The following is a 20,426-nucleotide window of genomic DNA, read 5'->3' as shown; positions in this document are numbered from 1 at the left end:
GATTTTGATGGCCCAAAGCTGCAAAATGTTGTGCAGAACAAAGGAGAGATGTTAAACGAGATAACATAACATAATGTGTTAAATCACTGTTGGAAGTTTGGGGGAATTTTTTTTCTGTGAAAGGAGAATGTAATTTGACTTTTTGTTTATTTAAGACAGTTTCATTTCTTTGGCAAGGTGGAATTCTAATTGGAGAGATTCAAACATTGAATTGCAGGAAAATTAGGCATAGATGATATCTTTATTCATGATTTTGGAGAAGAGTTATTGGATGATCATTTGCCAGGATAGAATAGTGGAGGATTGATTTCTGGGAAGGTATGATGATGCACTTTCGGGGAGAAAGCTCATTGGATAAGAATCTGAAGCGTCTGTGTAGAAAAATGGGCCTCTGTACATCATATGAGTACAAAGTAGATTGTCATAGAATACTGGGTGTACGAGAACATAACTATAAAGCAACTATCAGATTACGTTTACAATGCAGTTTTAGAAGCCTTACTAAAGAAACGTTAATACCATAGGTTTACCGGGATGGGAAATTGTTTCTCATTCATTTGTGACATTGTGGATGTTGCTGGCAATGATGGCATTTCTTGCCTTTGAAAGTGTGAACAGCTGCCTTGAATTTCTCCAGTCTGCATATTGTTGAAGTGGCCACAGGGCTGCTGGGTAAAGAAATGCAGGATTTTAACTTAGTGGTAAGAGACTGAGAACTGTATTTCCAAGTCAGAATGGCATGTCACACTGAGCGAAACCTGCATGTGTTTTTTATACCCACATGCATGTTGCCTTTGTTCTTTAAGGACATAGAGGTTATGAATTTTGTAGAAGCAGTTGAACAACTGGAGAGAGTGAATGTTTTGAGTGTCTGGGTATCAGTCAAGCAGACAGCTTTTTTTGTTCCCTGGATATCTTGAGTGTTAACGTGACAGTCTCCTGCAACGGCCTCCAGTGGACCGTATTGCTCCTCATTGGTACCCCTTCAAGTACCGAAAAGGCTTCAGGACTGTGACCTTCCTGTTGTCATCACTATTATGCCAGTTACATCCTTGGTCATGCTAACTTCGTTTCTTTCACCTTACCCCTGGAAGTCACCTCTTTTTTTGCTCAAAACTCGAGGTCTGGGACAACGTAATCCTGGCAGAACCCTGATTGAGCATTAGTAAGCATGAGTAAGTGCAGTTCAGTAGTAGTCCCTGACAATTTCTATCACTTTGCCCATTAATTGAGTGTTCTGATAATTTGCTGAAAGACATTTATCTAGCTTTTGTTTTGAGGTGAAAGAAAATATTGAGACTGGAGCAGAGATAGGGGTTTAACAATTTAAAATTGTCATAGAAGAAAGTTTCAGGAATTTCTTTATTTAGGATTGTTGAACGATGGATGAAGCAGTTTTACTAGTTTAAGCAGAGTAAGATTCAGAACAGTGGGATTATTTTTGCCTTGCTCTAGCAAAGAGCTAATGCTACACTAAAAATATTGTTTAAGTATCTTGAATAACATTTAAAAAATTACACCATGATCCAGATTATAATTTAGGCAATCTGGTAACTTCTTATTGCCTACCTGATACATTCTTCGGATACAAATGTGAAGAAGGAAAACAATGGATTTATGTGAATAAGATGGTATCAAAATGACTTACATTTCTGCAATGACAAGGTTTCTAAAGTATCTGCCATCTTGTAAATAACAAAATTTGCATTTTTTGTGCATCTTTTCATTAAACATACAATATCAGGAAAATGTTTTTAACTGTTGAATGTATTTTTTAAACCAAACAATGCAGTATAGCTTTTAAACCTATTTGTCATAAAACATTCCAAGGAGTTTCCAGGAGCATTACAAACGAAAATACAGCATTGAACCACTCGCAATAATGAGTGAAATGATTGATAACTTAGTCAAAGAGATAGCATAAACTCTGCTGGATCGTCCAATTTCTTTTGCTTGGCCTAGACGCTTTGCGTAGACTTAAGGTAATCTTTCAAGGTTGTGCATATTCAGGACAAAGCCTGTGAAATGATCATGTGATGCCAGCACTGACCCTCTTTCAGTACTAAATTGCGCATACTCAGGGTAAATTCTGTGAAACAATGTGGTCAACGTGAACTCCTCCACACAACGATGGAATCACATTACGGCCAACACACGATTTTGTTTTAGAAATAGCTTTACCCTATTCATCAGCCGTGATATAGCCAATTCACATTGCCAGAACACAAGCTATAGCAGAATCGACTGTAGTTTGGTCAGTGTTGCCTTGAATGTGGCCAGACAATCTGTTCAAGGATAATAAAATGTGGGGCTGGATGAACACAGCAGGCCAAGCAGCATCTCAGGAGCACAAAAGCTGACGTTTCGGGCCTAGACCCTTCATCAGAGAGGGGGATGGGGGGAGGGAACTGGAATAAATAGGCCTCCCTCCCTCCCTCCCCCCATCCCCCTCTCTGATGAAGGGTCTAGGCCCGAAACGTCAGCTTTTGTGCTCCTGAGATGCTGCTTGGCCTGCTGTGTTCATCCAGCCCCACATTTTATTATCTTGGAATCTCCAGCATCTGCAGTTCCCATTATCTCTGAATCTGTTCAAGGACCTGTGCAGTCCTGATAGGCTACATGTAGAATTTGAATTCTTTTCAAGTGATCTTCCAGAAGCGTACCAATATCATATCAAAACATGAAAACCTTCTGTAAGTTGCAGATTTTTTTTTTTCTAGACAGCTAATTGGTTTGTTTAGGAGGCATTCACAATGTACAATTGCATACCTATTAGCTTACTAGAAAAGGTGACAATCCACCAGATGATTCTGCTGCCTGTCCTATGGTGATGAATTTTCAATGAAGAAAAGCAGATAACAAATATTAGTCTCCAGTAATTTTCCAAATATGTTACCCTTATATTTTAAAAACGCTGATTATCTTAGCATATTAAACAACATGGCTATTTTAAGGAATGAAAGCAATTGTTTAGCTGGTAGAAGGTTTTACTGTCACATAACAACGCGGATAAGAACAAATATAGCGTAGAGCTGGATGAATACAGCAAGAAAACTGATGTTTCGGGCCTAGACCCTTGAGAAAATGTTTTTGTCTCGTTGCCTGGACTGCAGTTAGGGATTTGCAGAATTGTGATCTAGGGACATGGGTATTTTTTGGATCAAGATAGTGTGTGGTTTAGTAGCTGGAGGTGGCGAGATGCAGGCACGCAACTGCACATGGTAATTTGGGGTGCACTGACTGCCCTTGTCCCTCTAGGTGGCTGAGATCATGGGCTTAGCTGCTTTCAAATGAGTCTTTGTGAATTGTTACAGTGCATCTTGTAGCTGATGAACATTGCTGCCACTGTGGGCTGGTGTATAGTGAATGGAGTGAATGCTTAACTGGTGAATAGGGTACCAATCAAGCGAGCTCCTTTGCCCTGCATGGAGTTAACCTTCAGTGTTGAAGCCAAACCGATTTCAAGTAGCTGGGAGTATATTCTGTCATATTCCTGACTTCTGTCTTGTATATAGTGTGCAGGCTTTTGGGGAGTCAGGAGATGTGGTTATTCACTGTAGAATTCCCAGACTTTGACCTGCTCTTGTTGTCACAGTTTTATAGGGATGTTCCTATTCAGTTTCTAGTCAATGGTAACCCCAGGGATGTTGATTGTGGAGAAATTGAACAGTGTTAATGTCATTGAATGGCAAGGGGACACTGTTAGATTCTCTCTTGTTGGAAATGGCCATTGCCCAGCCCTTAGGTGGCATGAATGTTACAGCCCCAACCTGGGTGGTGTCCAGACTTAGCCATGTACAATTAACTGCTTCACTGTCAGCGGAATTAGAAATGATGCTGACTGTTATGCACTCTGTAGCAAACATTCCAACTTCTGACTTAACCATTCTCCTAACATTATTTTTGAAGCAGCTGAAGATGTTTGGGCCAAGGGCACACTCTGAGGAACACTGCAGTAATATTTTTATAACCTAGGTGACTGATCTTCAAGATTCACCTACTTCCTGCGTGCCAGCTATGATTCCAATCAGTGAAGAGCATTTCCTATGATTTTTCCATTGACTTCCGTTTTGATAAGATTCCTTAATGCCACACTCATGTAAATTTTACCTTGGTGCCATGATCACCGTCCCTGTTCAGTTGAGCGCTCTCTTCCAAGTTTGGATGAAACATTTGTTGAAGTTAGGAGCTGAGTAGCCTGGTAGAATTGAAACTGAGCATTTTATTGATTAGGGTTACTTGATAACATTGTCGCAACACCATCCATCATGTAGAGTTGGCTGGTGGATGAGTAATTAGCTCGATTAGATTTGTCCTGCTTTTAACTTAGGCTGTTAGTACTTGCCGGTTGTACTGTTGCTGCATGAATTTGAAATTTTGTGTAACTGAATCCTGTTTCTCTGTAACTGTTACATTCCCTTGTGTAATATTGATAATTGTGACATTCATATAGTCTACACTGTGCTTGCTGTGTTAGTCCAGATCTGAATACATTGAGCATAAAGATTGCTTTCATCTTTTAACCACTTTAAACCAAAGATAACTTTCACGCTTTGACTCTGTGCAGTCTTTTAAGAAGCAAATGTGACCTTTTTTCTTGTATTTGCAGATGTTCCTGCACCTGAGCAAGAAAAGCTTTTTATTCAAAAACTGCGTCAGTGCTGTGTCCTTTTTGACTTTATTGCTGATCCACTTAGTGATTTGAAATGGAAGGAAGTGAAAAGGGCTGCTTTGAGCGAAATGGTGGAATATATCACACACAACCGCAACGTTATCACAGAACCTATTTACCCAGAAGTAGTACATGTGGTAAGTAATTTGTCAGCATAATTACTGTACTATCCTTGACCAGGGATAAGTAGTTAACATTTGATAGCGAATGAACGTAAATTTTATCAATTTTATATCTGTAAAAATTATTTTAATTTGGCTGCCAATGGAAAAAGTAAAAATACTCCGAATGAAATTTTGTCACACTGGCACCACTAAAGATGAACTTGTCAGTTTGGGATTTGAATAATATTCCTGCAGAACTATACATAGTACTCCATATTAATGTATTTGTAAATGTTCACGAATGCATACTGAATCATAAATAGAAATAAGTGCTTTAGGGATGAAGGATGGGCTAGAAATGCTGCCCAGCCGGCAATGCCCGCATCCCACAAGTGAATAGGAGAAAAAAGCAATTCAGAAGGCTTGACAGCAACTGTAGAGAGAGAACTATATTTCAAGCCTAATGTGACTCTTCAGAATTGAAGATAGCTGGAAAAGTAGAAAGGGGGATCAAATGGCACAGTTGGTAAGAGTGCCCAAAGTCAATAGGCAATGGAGATAGTAGGAACTACCAATGCTGGAGAATCCGAGATCACACGAGGAGAAGCTGGATGAACACAGCAGGCCAAGCAGCATCAGAGGAGCAGGAAAGCTGGCGTTTCAGGCCAAGACCCTTCTTCAGAAATGGGGGAAGGGAAGGGCATTCTGAAATAAATAGGGAGAGAGCGGGAGGCGGATAGAAGATGGATGAAGGAAAAGGTAGGGTGAGAGGAGACAGACAGGTCAAGGAGGTGTGGTTAGAGTCAGTGAAGGTGAATATAGGTGGGGAGTTAGGGAGGGGATAGGTCAGTCCAGGGAGGATGGACCAGTCAAGGAGGCCTGACGTTAGTTAGTGTGTTAAGGGATGGGGGTGTGGCTTGAGGTGGGAGGATTGGTCAAGGGGACAGGGTCTAGCTGGGCTGGTTTTGAGATGCATCCGGGGGAGGGGAGATTTTGAAGCTTGTGAAGTCCACATTGATACCCGTCGGCTGCAGGGTTCCCAAGCGAAATATGAGATGCTGTTCCTGCATCTTTCGGGTGGCGTCGTTGTAGAAATGCAGGAGGCCCAGGATGGTCATGTCGTTTGAGGAGTGGGAATTGAAATGGTTCGCGACTGGGAGCTGTAGTTGTTTGTTGAGAACTGAGTTTAGGTGTTCCACAAAGCAGTCCCCAAGCCTCTGCTTCGTTTCCCTGATGTACAGGCCGCCACAATGGGAACTGCAGATACAGTATATCACACATTAGCAGATGTGCAGGTGAGCAGCTGTTTGATGTGAAAAGTCTTCTTAGGGCCTGGGATGGGGGTGAGGGGAAAGGTATAGGTGTAAGATTTGCTTCGATTGCAGGGAAAAGTGCGGGGTGTGGTGGGGCTCGAGGGTTGTGTGGAGCGGACAAGGGAATCACGGAGAGGGTGGTCCCTCCGGAAAACACTTAAGGCTGGGGCGGGAAAAATGTCTTTGGTAGTGGGGTCAGATTGCAGATGGCGAAAATGTCAGAGGATGATGCGTTGGATTTGGAGGTTGGCAGGGTGGTACGTGAGGGCAGTGGGGATTCTGTTTCGCTTAATATTGCGGTTAGGATATGTGAGGGATGAGTTGCGGTATTAGGTGCGTTTTCCGGAAACCCTCACGGACTTGGTGCAATTGCAAGACGTTGGCCTGGCTACAAAAACACAATATATTATTATTATTAATAATAATAATAATAATATGATGCAAGTACAAGCTGTGGAGGATCGCAGTACTCAACCCGGCACAGAGTGCTGAGTTATGTAAGTGATTCTCCCTGAACTGTGGACAGTCCCTGTTTTTTATACTCAATTTTGACTGATACACAAAAGCATTACTACATTTGAAACAATAAGAGTATAGGATACAGCATTGACCATTCACGAAGTGACTGATAATGACAGGATGTGATTTCAAGTAGCCAAAGTGACAGAATGTGGTTTCAAGTGTCTGGCTTGAACAAAGGTCACTGACCTGGCCAAGTCAGTAGAAACAGAAGTTTCATACCTTTACAGAAGTTTTGCTCTTTTATGGAATTACAGAAGTCTCTCACCTTTACAAACGTTTCCCACCCAATCCTATTCCGGCAGGAAGTTTAAAACAGTTTCCACATATCCCTGTGCGAGAATGTAAGGAGAATAAAAATTACTGGGATGTTATTCCATTAACATCTCATTCCATGATAACCTATATCGGGGCCGAGAAGGGAGCTACTAGTCTGTCGGCAATAATTCTGTAACAGGAGTTCAGGCATACCATGAATACGCAACAAAAAGTTATGACCGTCATTAAGATAACCAACCCATGCAGTAGGTATGAGCCCCCAAGAACAGCCCAGAAGACCATCCCGACCATCCCAACCATCCTTCCCCAGATCAGGGTTCCTCTCCGTACTGATCCAACTGTCCCTGTAAGGCTTGGATGGCCTGGGTAATATTATAGGATTTGTCGGTAGCTTGGGTAATGTATTTATTCCCTATAATCGTACGTACTCCTCCTTGTCGAGCCGGCCGATAGTCCACTGCATACTGGTTTGGTGAGCATAGAGCCGAAGTTTGACTATTTCTTGATTTACTGCTTCCAGTGCCAACATTGTGCTATTTCCCAGGGTGGCGAGTCCACATATAAGGTAGTTTCGGTTTTTAGCGAACACCACCCAAGGAGCCTCCCCATCTGTCCGTTCCCAGGCAGAGGTATCCCAAGGGAGAGCTCAAGGTGACCGGATCCTGTCACTCAGCACAAAACTCCTCGCTTGTGGAGCATGTGACAATTCGTCGTCGAGTATGTACGCTTTCAGTACAAGGGACCGTGAGAGGCCCAATGGTCCCAATAGCAAACAGCACCGGAAAAGTTGGAGTAGCAGTAGAAAAGGTCCCATTGAGAAGGAAAGCAAATCCTTCTTAGCACGGTAGCAGGTAACAGACTCATGTATTATCTTGTAACTATTCTAGGAGGATTGACCCTTAAATGGTTGTAAGTCTGAGGAGTGAAACGGAAATATCCCACACCCCATTTCTACAAGGGTGCCATTACAATTCCCACAAGTCCACTGTGTGCCCGAAGTCTCATTCACCGGTTTTGATTCCAAACAGAGGCAGTTCAGTAGTCCTCCGTTAGTTGTGCAACTTCTTTGTACGCATTGTTGGGGCCAGGAAGCATCATGGGGATGGTTAATGACGTTTACTAAGGCATGTACACAAGTTCCAGTACCATTAAAACAAAGGGCCAAAGCCCGAAACGTCAGCTTTTCTGCTCCTATGATGCTGCTTGGCCTGCTGTGTTCATCCAGCTCCACACTTGGTTATCTCGGATTCTCCAGCATCTGCAGTTCCCATTATCTCTGATAGCTGTTAGGATTCGTACAGTTGGTCCCTTCCTTTCCAGGCTTAGGTTTAGTACCTGTACAATCGGAGGGCGCATTTACCCTGCACAACCCTCTTCCAAGTTCCTCGCTCCCCTTGGCAAGGCCTACCAGAATAATCTACTTCCTAGAGTTGGTGAGGGTTCCATCCTGGTGTTGCTGCAAATAAAGCCTCTATAGACTCTGCTGGTGGATAACACACTGTTCGATTACCAGTTGGATATGTGTCCTGTAAAACAAATTGTCCTCCAACCACGCATGTTCAGGACAATATTTAGTCCAATTATTAGTTGCAAGCAGGTGAGAGGACCCAGCATTTGCAGTCACTTAGATGGATCCAGCGATTCTGCCCCTTGACTTTAAGGGCTGTCAGAGTCTGGAGAAGCAATTGAAATGGCCCTTTCCATCTTGATCCTAGTTTGGGATGATCCCAGTCCCGAAGGAGCACGAAATCTCCTATCTGTGGCCACGAAGAGCAGTTCTAATTCTTACGGTCCTGGTCTGATATCCGCGCAGGTGGTCCGAAGGCACACTTTACCTGTTAACGGAGAAACCTTAGAGATGACGTTAGCTGCTGAAAATACTTCTGCATTTCCTCACCAATAACATTCAAGTCTGTTTGACTGGGTGGGTTGGTATTGGCATCCCAGGGTGTCCTACTGGGTTAACATCCCAGCGAGAAATGCGAGAGACATGGTTGAGGGCATTTTCGATCACTGTGGAGGGGAAGTTGCGGTCCTTGGGTGGCGGGGTAGCGAAACTGAGAGGACATCTGGGATGTCCGGGAGTGGAATGCCTCATCTCGGGAGCAGATGCAGCAGAGGCAAAAGAATTGGGAATAGGGGATGGCCTTTTTACAGGGAGGTGGGTGAGAGGAGGAGTATTCTGGGTAGTTGTGGGAGTTGGTAGGCTTAAAATGGATATTGGTTACCAGGTGGATGACAGAGAGGTCCAGGAAGGAGAGAGAGGCATCAGAGATGGTCCAGGTGAACTTAAAGTTGGGTTGGAAAGTGTTAGTGATGTGGATGAACTGTTCGAGCTCCTCGTGGGAGCACGAGGCGGCACCGAAACAGACATCAGTGTAAACGGAGGAAGAGATGGGGGATAGGGCTGGTGTAGCTTTGGAGGAGGGATTATTCCATGTACCCTACAAAGAGGCAGGCATAGCTTGGGCCCATGCGGGTACATATGACCACCCTCTCTGTTGTAGGAAGTGGGAGGAATTGAAAGAGAAGTTGACTTTGGAAGAGGGATTGTTCCATGTATCCTACAAAGAGGCAGGCAGCTTTGCTTAGCCAAACTCTTCCTCAACCTCAACAACTTCTTTCAATTTCTCCCACTTCCTATAGACAAAGGGGATGGCCATGGGTACCTCCAACCCTTAAGTTCACCTGGACCATCTCTGATACCTCTCTCTCCTTCCTGGACTTCTGTCTCCGTCTCTGGCATCCACCTGAAAACCATTTTCCCTTTTAGGCCTACCGACCCCCACAACTACCTAGAATACTCCTCCTCTCACTCACCTTCCTGTAAAAAGGCCAACCTTTGCACCTCTGCCGCATCTGCTCCCGAGGCATTCCACTCCCGAACGTTCCAGATGTCCTGTTTTTATTTCAAGGACTGCAACTTCCCCTCCACAGTGATCAAAAATGCCCTCAACCGTGTCTCCCGCAACTCATCCCTCACACCCCCTACCGGCAATAATAACAAAAACAGAATACGCCTTGTCCTCACGTACCACCCCACCAATCTCCAAATCCAACTCATCATCCTCTGACATTTCCGCCATCTGCAATCTGACCCCACTACCAAAGACATTTTTCCCTCCCCACCCTTATGTGGCTTCCGGAGGGACCACTCTTTCCGTGACTCCCTTGTCTGCTCCACGCTCCCCTCCAGCCCCACCACCCCTGGCACTTCTCCCTGCAACCGAAGCAAGTGCTACACCTGCCCCTGACAGCATCCCAAAACCAACCCAGCTAGTCCCCACCTCCCTAACCATTCCTCCCACCTCAACCCCCTCCCCCCATCTCTTACCCACTAACCTCATCCTGCCTCCTTGACCTGTCCATCCTCCCTGGACCGACCTATCCCCTCTCTAATTCCCCACCTATATTCACCCTCACTGGCTCTAACCCCGCCTCTCTGACCTGTCTGTCTCCTCTGTCCCTGTTTATTTCAGAATCCCCTTCCCCTCCCCCATTTCTGAAGAAGGGTCTCAACCCAAAATGTCAGCTTTCCTGCTCTTCTGCCTGCAGCGTTCATCCAGCTTCCCACCATGTTATCTCAATAGGCAATGGAGTGTGCAAATGGCTGCAGAAAAGAGATTGTTGTTAAAATGGAGGACAGATTGTGCCCTAAAGTTGTTCAACTCTGAAGTGCCAAAAAAAGTACCTAATTGGAAAACGATGTGCTGTTCTTCCAATTTGCATTGGACTTCAGTGGAATACTGCAGTAGCCCTTGAGCACAAATGTTACCCTGAAATGAGGTAGGTTATGAAAATGGCAAATAACTGAAAGGTTAAGGTTGTCCTCATAGACAAAGCAGAGGTGTACCATGAAACTGTCACCCATTCTGTGTTGGTCTTCCAAGGATGTAGAGGAGACTACATTGAGAGTAGCTGGATTGCTAATTCAGACACCCAGGTAGTGGTCTGGGGCTGTGGATTCGAATCCCACCGCATAGATGGTGGAATTTGAATTCAGTGATTTTCTTGCACCCTTTATATCCATTTGCAGGATGGAGGTATCACCAGCCAGGCTCGTGTTACCCATCACTAATTGCCCAAACGGCAGTTAAGAATCATCCACACTGCTGAGAGCCTGGAGTCACATGTATGTCAGACCGGGGCAGGATGGCAGTTTCCTGTCTAATGTTGACCAGTAATCCATTGATTTCCAGGAAAAATCTATCTGGTTCACTAACCCTTTAGGGAAGGAAAAAGTCGAAGGAAATCACTGATTCACTGCAAAGTGTGTTCAGGGCCTTGGATAGAGAAGAGGGAGAAGAAAATGATCAAACTCTTGCACCTTCAGTGATTTGCATAGGAAGGTTAAAGAGGTGTTCGGAGGGATAGACGACAAGGTGTCATGGAGAGAATTGTCCTTGCAGCATATCAGCATAAGAGGGGAGGATATATGGTGGTGGTAGTGCTGGTGATCTGAGTGAGGTGGCTGAAATGATTGAGGTGATCCTTGAATGTAGAAGTTGGAAATGTAGAAAATAGGAGTAGGCATCGGCACTTTAGTCATTCAAGCCTGCTGTGCCATTCATTATGATCGTGGTTGATCATCCAGTTCAGTAGCCTCTTCCCACTTTTCCCCCATTATCCTTGATTCCTTTAGCTCCACGAGCAATAATCCAACTCCTTGAAATAACATTGTTCATCTCCACCTATCTGGACTCCATTTTCTCCCCCTTGCCCAGGAACTCCCTACCCACGCCCTCCACCTCCTCCAGAACTTCCAATTCCCTGGCCCCCAACACCTCATTTTCACCATGGATGTCCAGTCCCTATACACCTGTATTCCGCATGCAGATGGCCTCAAGGCCCTCCGCTCCTTCCTGTCCCACAGGCCCGACCAGTCCCCCTCCACCGACACCCTCATCCGCCTAGCCGAACTCATCCTCACCCTCGAGAACTTTCGATTCCTCCCACTTCCTACAGACAAAGGGGGTGGCCATGGGCCCCAGCTATGCCTGCCTCTTTGTAGGTTACGTGGAACAGTCCCTCTTCCGCACCTACACAGGCCCCAAACCCCACCTCTTCCTCCGGTACATTGATGACTGAATCGGCGCCGCCTCTTGATCCCCAGAGGAGCTCGAACAGTTCAAGCACTTCACCAACACCTTCCACCCCAACCTTCAGTTCACCTGGGCCATCTCCAGCACATCCCTCACCTTCCTGGACCTCTCAGTCTCCATCTCAGGCAACCACCTTGATGTCCATTTCAAGCCCACCGACTCCCACAGCTACCTAGAATACACCTCCTCCCACCCACCCTCCTGCAAAAATTCCATCCCTTATTCCCAATTCCTCCGCCGCATCTGCTCCCACGATGAGGCATTCCACTCCCGCACATCCCAGATGTCCAAGTTCTTCAACGACCGCACCTTTCCCCCCACAGTGGTCGAGAACGCCCTTGACCGCGTCTCCCGCATTTCCCGCAACACATCCCTCACACCCCGCCCCCGCCACAACCACCCAAAGAGGATCCCCCCTCGTTCTCTCACACTACCCCACCAACCTCCGGATACAACGCATCATCCTCCGACACTTCCGCCATCTACAATCCGACCCCACCACCCAAGACATTTTTCCATCCCCACCCTTGTCTGCTTTCCGGAGAGACCACTCTCTCCATGACTCCCTTGTTGGCTGCCCTCCAACCCCACCACACCGGGCACCTTCCCCTGCAACCGCAGGAAATGCTACACTTGCCCCCGCACCACCTCCCTCATCCCTATCCCAGGCCTCAAGATGACTTTCCATATTAAGCAGTGGTTCACCTGCACATCTGCCAATGTGGTATACTGTATCCATTGTACTTGGTGTGGCATCCTCTACATTGGGGAAACCAAGCGGAGGCTTGGGGACTGCTTTGCAGAACACCTCAGCTCGGTTCGCAATAAACAACTGCACTCCCAGTCGCAAACCATTTCCACTCCCCCTCCCATTCTTTAGATGACATGTTCATCATGGGCCTCCTGCAGTGCCACAATGATGCCACCCGAAGGTTGCCGGAACAGCAACTCATATTCCACTTGGGAACCCTGAAGCCCAATGTTATCAATGTGGACTTCACAAGCTTCAAAATCTCCCCTTCCCCCACCGCATCCCAAAACCAGCCCAGTTCGTCCTCTCTCCCCACTGCACCACACAACCAGCCCAGCTCTTCCCCCCCACCCACTGCATCCCAAAACCAGTCCAGCCTGTCTCTGCTTCCCGAACCTGTTCTTCCTCTCACCCATCCCTTCCTCCCACCCCAAGCCGAACCTCCATCTCCTACGTACTAACCTCATCCTACCTCCTTGACCTGTCTGTCTTCCCTGGACTGACCTATCCCCTCCCTCCCTCTCCACCTATACTCTCCTCTCCAACTATACTCTCCTCTCCACCTATCTTCTTTTCTCTCCATCTTCGGTCCGCCTCCCCCCTCTCCCTATTTATTCCAGAACCCTCACCCCATCCCCCTCTCTGATGAAGGGTCTAGGCCCAAAACATCAGCTTTTGTGCTCCTGAGATGCTGCTTGGCCTGCTGTGTTCATCCAGCCTCTCATTTTATTATCAAGTATTTCTGTAGTGTGTTTTGAGTTTCATTGAAATAACATAAGAGATTGAGGACAGTCCATGTGGGAATGCAAAAGCACAGTTTTGGACTGCACGTGCTGGTAAAACAGCTACGTTCAGTTAAGTAATTAGTTAATCCATTTTGGTCTGCTCAGTGCAGAGCACTGCAACAAACAGTGAATATTATATTGGATTGAAGTGCGTGTGAATTGCCTCATGGAAGGAGTGCTTTCTAGTCCTTGAGTGACCTGGAATTAAATGTGTTAGTATTGTTCAATTTCCTACTGAAGTCATTCTAGAAAGTAACAGCGAAAGGTTGGTTGCAATTAAGCGATTAAAACACCGAAAAGAGGGACTTGTCCCTTTTTAGAAAGCAGAATTTTGAGAGAATAATGTATTTGGTAGGGGAATCGTTTTAGATGATAACCTGTCAAATTGTAATGGGTAGGTAATCACAATTAAGACTTGATTTCATTAGCAGGGGGATGTGTTTAATGTAGAAACTTGGGAGCTAAAATTATATTTTTACTTAATAGTGAAACAAAAGACGGATTGATTAGAGACACGTCTTTTAGATTTATTGGAGCAAAAGGGTTTAGGGTTCAATTGGGAAACTATTCAGCAGGGAAAGAATCAACAAATAGGTCACCTGTCAACATTTGAATAATTTGGAGTTTTTAATCTATCAAAATGGCTTTGAAGTTATGCCTTTCATCTAAAACTTCAAAGAGTAAAGTTTGTTGTGTTTGCCTCCAATTATACAGTACTACATTGATTTAAATCAAGCCAAAGTGGATTGTAGTGCACATTAAGCAATTTATTGGCTAACTATAAAATTCACATTATGGTTTTATCAAAGTTTCCATCACCACTGTTAATTCACTTTTATTTGGCATCCATCTAATGTCTGTAATAGCTTTAAAAAATACTTCACAATTTCAGAATCAAAACATAAAAACCAAGCTATTCTATTTGGCATCTAATGTACATATGAAGAGAATTAAATCACAATATAAATAGTGAATATTTTTGTCATTACTTTGAATTCTTAATTCATGTAAATCATTGCTGCTTTAAAGTTAGGCTGAATAGTTTTGGATTACTCGGCTAAAAGCTGGTACAGATGCTATTGACTAACTTCTGGTGCTGTAAATGTCGATGATTTTGGACATATCACACAGTTTTTAAAATTTTTACAACAATGGGTCCTCATATGAAGGTATTAAAATAATATAACATCCCTTAGCACTTCATGCATTACAATGCAAAAATATGACAGACACGCACATGCATTTGCTTGGTCAACAAGGTAGGTTTTAAGGATTATCTTAAGGAGAGATTTCCAAAACCTAGGGCATACCAATTGAATGCTTGCCACCAGTGGTGGAATGATTAAAATACAAGGTGTCAAGAAATGGAGAAGTGCAAAATTAGAGATTTGTGATTGGAGATTAGAAATAATGATAATGGGGGAAAAAAATGAGAATTTTAATATTGAGCCTGGATGAACAGTTTCTCAATGTAAGTCAATGAGCTCAGGATTGATGGTTGAGTGTAACTTGAAACAGTCTGGGTGATAGGCCCTAGAGTTTTGGATGTTGTCATATTTTCGACAGGGATATTTAAAAGCCAGATGTTTGCTGAAAAATTAAGTCTAGCAGTAACAGACCTGGATGAAGGGCTCTTCAGAGATGTAACGAGGCAGGGTCAGGGTTGGGTGATGTATTGGAAGTACTATGTAATGGTCTTTATTATGAATTAAGGTAGCTGTGGTGTAGTTCAGACAACATTGTCAACTGTTCTGTATGTCTTGCTGTCCCTCCAGGAGGCTGCAGACAAACACTTTGAGTTGCCTCATGCCTTCAGCAAACCACCTCGATCCATTGTCCCTCTGGATTCTTCTTGTATGATACTGAGGTTTGCCCTCCCCTCATCAGTGAAAACTGCAATTTACAGGATAACTACCACCTTTTGAGAGTACTTAACTTTGCGTCAGAATGCACACTGCAGCAGGTTTTGGAGTATGCAGAGTGAAATGCTCAAGATTTTGAAGCTACTCAATGCAGAAACTTCATAACCCATTTCCAATTTTGTCCTTTTTTAGTTCACTGAAGTTCACTTCTTTTACATCTTGCACTAGTAAAGGATTAGAGATAGTGGGAACTGCAGATGCTGGAGAATTCCGAGATAATAAAATGTGAGGCTGGATGAACACAGCAGGCCAAGCAGCTTCTCAGGAGCACAAAAGCTGACGTTTCGGGCCTAGACCCTTCATCAGAGCCTCTCTGATGAAGGGCCTAGGCCCGAAACGTCAGCTTTTGTGCTCCTGAGATGCTGCTTGGCCTGCTGTGTTCATCCAGCCTCACATTTTATTATCTAGTAAAGGATTAGTTTCTTTTGAGAACAATTAGAATTATTTTCTTGGAGTCTTTATGTATGTTTTAGTCTTAGTGTTTGTAAAGAAATAGTATTGTGTTGCAAATACGATATTTAGCTACTAAAGATTAAATCTGAATATCAGATGTTGACAGTTCTACCCGGTCAGAAGTGTTTCTTTAAAAACACAAGTGATGTAACAATACTTAAAATGGTACATTGTTGCAATCTACATTCTGATCCTCATATCACATCGTTAGTTTATACATGCATAACAGGATAGAAATTTTTTGTGCAAACAATATTTTATTTTTAAAATTAATGTTACAAGCCAGTACCATTTAGTTTTGAACTAGAATGAGAGATTAAAATTTTAAAATTACTTTTTCAGTAGCTAAACTGTACCAAATTTTTTAATCAAATGTTAAACACTGCTGATCTCTGGAATACCTTTTCAGTTTGCAGTGAACATGTTTCGAACATTACCACCGTCCTCTAACCCTACAGGAGCAGAGTTTGATCCTGAAGAGGATGAACCAACACTGGAGGCTGCATGGCCTCATCTACAGGTACTGAATGCTTATCTATAGTTGCGCATTACGTTGACAACCGAAGAAGAGTCTTATTTCATGGTTTCCTTTTTAATTTTTTTTGGAAACTTTTATTTCTTTTGAAACATAGAACATAGAACAGTACAGCACAGAACAGGCCCTTCAGCCCACAATGTTGTGCCGACCATTGATCCTCATGTATGCACCCTCAAATTTCTGTGACCATAGACCTCTTGTGAATTTTCTTTATTATTGTCAACTGAGAAATTTTGGCAGTATGTAAATGTTTACAACTGTGAAGGACTGTTTAAATACTATTTAGTGACATGTCACACATGAGCCGTTGTTAATCTGAAAAGATACATTTGATTTCATGTTTCCTATTCATTTGCTGAATGCAACGGTGCATACTTTCCCTGATGTGGATGATCTTGAAGCAGTGTGGTTTTGGAAACCTTGCATCATCATGAGACCATTTTGCTGAGGAGGTCTTTTGGTGGTGCAGAGGAAACATTTTTCTGGACCATGCCCTGTTGTCACAGACTTATGTACACATATGAGACAGTTTTGTTTGTGTTTTGTGTACTTCAGATTTTTTTAAAAATGTGAATTTGTGTGTTTACATTTAAAATCTTGATCTACTGAGATCAGTGACTGGCAAATTCACTAGATCAACCAATGTGAACAGTTTGTTTCAAAATCTATCTTGGAATTTCATGCAGATTATCCTACTATAAACAATTAGGATGCTTGAAAGAAGTGGCTTCCAAACTTTGAAATTTGATTCAAACTCAGCCCACAGATTGATTCAATAAAGGGAGAAAGCAGGTGGGGTGTACATTTGCCAGGGTAGACTTCAAAGAGCTAAGGGAGACAAAGGGCCAAATGGACTCTTGTGTCTTATCGTTCAAAGATTCTGATGTCTGTAACATTGTCAACTTATTTTAATTGATTATTGACACTGCTCCTATATTGGGTGATTTAGATGTTGTCACATGACCTAATTGCCATGGGAGCAACTTGCATGCAATCACAGTACAGAGTAAAGGATAACGACCACTTGCATTTACGTAGTTCCTTTAATATAGAGAAATGCCGTCAGGTGCCTCATATGAACTTGACTAAAAAAGTAGATACTGAACCAAAAAGCAGCCATTAGGAATGGAATCAGCTCGTTAAAAAGGTTTTTTGATAGAGATGGTAGTGAACTGATGATGTTTAAGTAGATAATTTTGGAGAGGGCATTTATTGCTGAAAATATGTCTTTAAGGTCTTAAATGGGACTCCATTAACAAACACACAGAAATTAACCCCATATACAGACTGCTGCTAAACAAAAACAGAACCAGAAGTGACAAGACCCACCACAACAGAGGATCATATAAATTCAGAATAGAGCAGAACACTTTGAGCTTTGATTAGAGGCCGCACTGTTGCTGTTGCCTACAATGGTAACGAATTCTCTTCACAATTGGGAACAACCAGCTTGGCAAGCAAACAAGCAACTGAAAATCTGTCTGCCAGTAATGAGCTGAAATGAGGATATGCAGTACAGGCTAGAGTAAAGAATAAAGCTTCAGAGAAGCTTGTGGTGTAAAAGAAAATTAAAATATAGAGTAGCACGTAACTTTGGAAGGGTAGAAGATCAGAAAGTGCCAAAGACAATATTAGACTAATGGAATTTGCCCATGACAAGAATGGATTATATTTTCAGTAGCAAAAATATAGGTTACAGTATGTGCTTGGAAGCTCAGCTTGAATAGAGTGACATGGTTGCAAACAGTCTGGTTCAGTCTTAGATTGCAGACCACCTTGGAACCAGCATCTACTTCAAGCCCACTGACTCCCACAGTTACCTAGACTGCACCACCTCTCCCCCACCTTCCTGCAAGAATATGATCTCTACTCTCAATTCCTCTGCCTCTGCCGAATCTGCTCCCAAGGTGGGGTGTTGCACTCCCACACATTCAAGATGATGCCCTCCTATTTCGAGGATGGTAACTTTCCCCCTCCAGTGATTGAAAATGCCCTCAAACGCATCTCTTGCTTTTCCCGCACCTTAGCCCTCACCTCCCCTCCTGTAACAAAAACAAAAACAAAAATAAAGACAGAATTCCCCCTTGTCCTCACAAATCACCCCACCAACTTCCACATCCAACATATTATTCTCCTGCACTTTTGCCACCGACAATCCAACCCTACCCCTCTCCGCCTTTCATAGGGACTGCTCTCTCCATGACTCCCTCATCAGCTGCACACTCCCCATTCACAACACCATCCCGGCACCTTTTCCTGCAACTGTAGAAAGTGCGCCCCCCCACCCCTTTCAAGGCCAAAAGCAAACCTCCAACATTTGATGTGGGTTCACCTGCATATCTGCCAACTTGGTCTACTGCACCAGTGTGGCCTCCTGTACATCGGTGCAACCAAGTGGAGGCTCGGAAACCATTTTGTAGAGCAGCTGCACTCTGCCCGCAACAAACAACAGCACCTTCTGGTCGTGAAAAATTTTAACTGCATATCTTTGTAGCATTGGCAAATTTAGCCACTATGCATTCAGGCCCTTCTCTGAGTGGTACACCACTCATCTCATCCACCCAATCTTTTTGCCCGCCATACGCTTCCAGTAGGTAATATTCCTCGATCCATGCTAATCTACTCCCCATACACTATGAACTTTTATTTTGGATTGTGATCTTTGTCATGTGGCTTCTGGAAATCTAACTGCAGTGCATCCACTGGTTCTCCATTATTTCCATTGCTTGTTACTTCCTCAATAACTCCTATAAGTCAGACATTAATAGTTTCTCTTTCACAAAACAATGGTGACTCTACCTGATGCATTGAGATTTTCTAAGGGCCCTGCTACAACCCAGTTAATTATAGAAGCCTGTATTATTCCCATTATAGATGTCACGCAAGCCATTCTATAGCTTCCTGGTTTCATTCTCCCTTTCCTGAATAAAGGACTCATTCACTATTTTCCACTCTGATGGGACCTTTCCAGTTCCAGGGAGTTTTAGAAAATTTAAAATCAATGTTTACTATCCCATCATTAAAATCTTAGGATGGTGTCCATCACGGGGACAAGAAATTCAATTTAGATAGTGAATGGTGGAGCAAGGTGTATGGCACATCTGCAAGCTGACACCGTGTGATATCACCAAGGGAGAAATGATTAATAGAGATTCAAGTGTTCACCTTTGGTAGATGGCAAGAGAATCCATTCACAGAAATGCTCTTGTTACTATTAATTGGCAATAGTGAAACCATACAAGGAAAGAGTGGAGGTGAAGCATTTGAAGATTGAGCAGGATAGACAGGAAGCTCTTTCTATCTATCATTTTTTAAACTCTGTAAAACCCTATATACGCTTAGCCCTGGTTTAAAGAATGACTGCGTAAGGGAGAAAGTAGAATGAGAGAGAGCTAGAAGAAACACAAAAACAACTAAATTCTGCGAAAATAAAAATAGTATAATTAAAGCTAGTGTAAGTCAGTGTGACTATCAGAATATGATAATGGGAACCCAGGAAATGTGTCAAATGAGTAAGTTTTAGTGTGGAAGACTTACAGAATTTTCCCAGATATTTGAAAATCAAGAAGTGAAAAGGAAGAAAGAATTTGAAAGGATCAGGAAAGGAAAGGTGTTAAACTCTTGTTCCTAAAGTCTGACAAGTCACCAAAACCAGGTGGCATCCATCCTAGGATCTAAAAGAGAGATGATGGATGTTGTAGAAGTCTTGGTTATAAACTTCAGAAATTCTACAGTGATATAGACGGGTTAACTGGGGGTAAATTCTACAGGTGGAATGTGACATGAATGGAGAAATCGGCAGGAACAATAGAAAGGCAGTTTGTGTGAAATAATATTTAAATGGCTAAAGGTTGCAAAACACAGGTACAGGGAATTCTGGATGACCTAATACATGAATCACAAAATGTTAGTTTGTAGGTACAGCAAATGATTAGACAGGCAAACGGAATTTTGAAGTTGATTGCAAGTGGAATGAATGTAAAAGTAG

At 43.3% G+C, this 20,426-nt stretch overlaps 1 protein-coding gene across 6 annotated transcripts in view; it reads left to right on the top strand.

Moving 5' to 3' along the window:
• Positions 1-20,426, top strand: part of ppp2r5ca (protein phosphatase 2, regulatory subunit B', gamma a) — a 156,228-nt gene that overhangs the window by 80,809 nt on the left and 54,993 nt on the right. For all 6 annotated transcript variants that reach the window (XM_048537089.2, XM_048537087.2, XM_048537088.2 and 3 more), the window contains 2 exons: positions 4,610-4,809; positions 16,310-16,420. In XM_048537089.2, the coding sequence (XP_048393046.1) occupies positions 4,610-4,809; positions 16,310-16,420 (311 nt within the window). The remainder of the gene's footprint in view (positions 1-4,609; positions 4,810-16,309; positions 16,421-20,426) is intronic.

This window comes from Stegostoma tigrinum, chromosome 10 (assembly GCF_030684315.1).
Source record: "Stegostoma tigrinum isolate sSteTig4 chromosome 10, sSteTig4.hap1, whole genome shotgun sequence".
NCBI lineage: Eukaryota > Metazoa > Chordata > Chondrichthyes > Orectolobiformes > Stegostomatidae > Stegostoma > Stegostoma tigrinum.
This window is presented reverse-complemented; position numbering and strand designations above follow the sequence as displayed.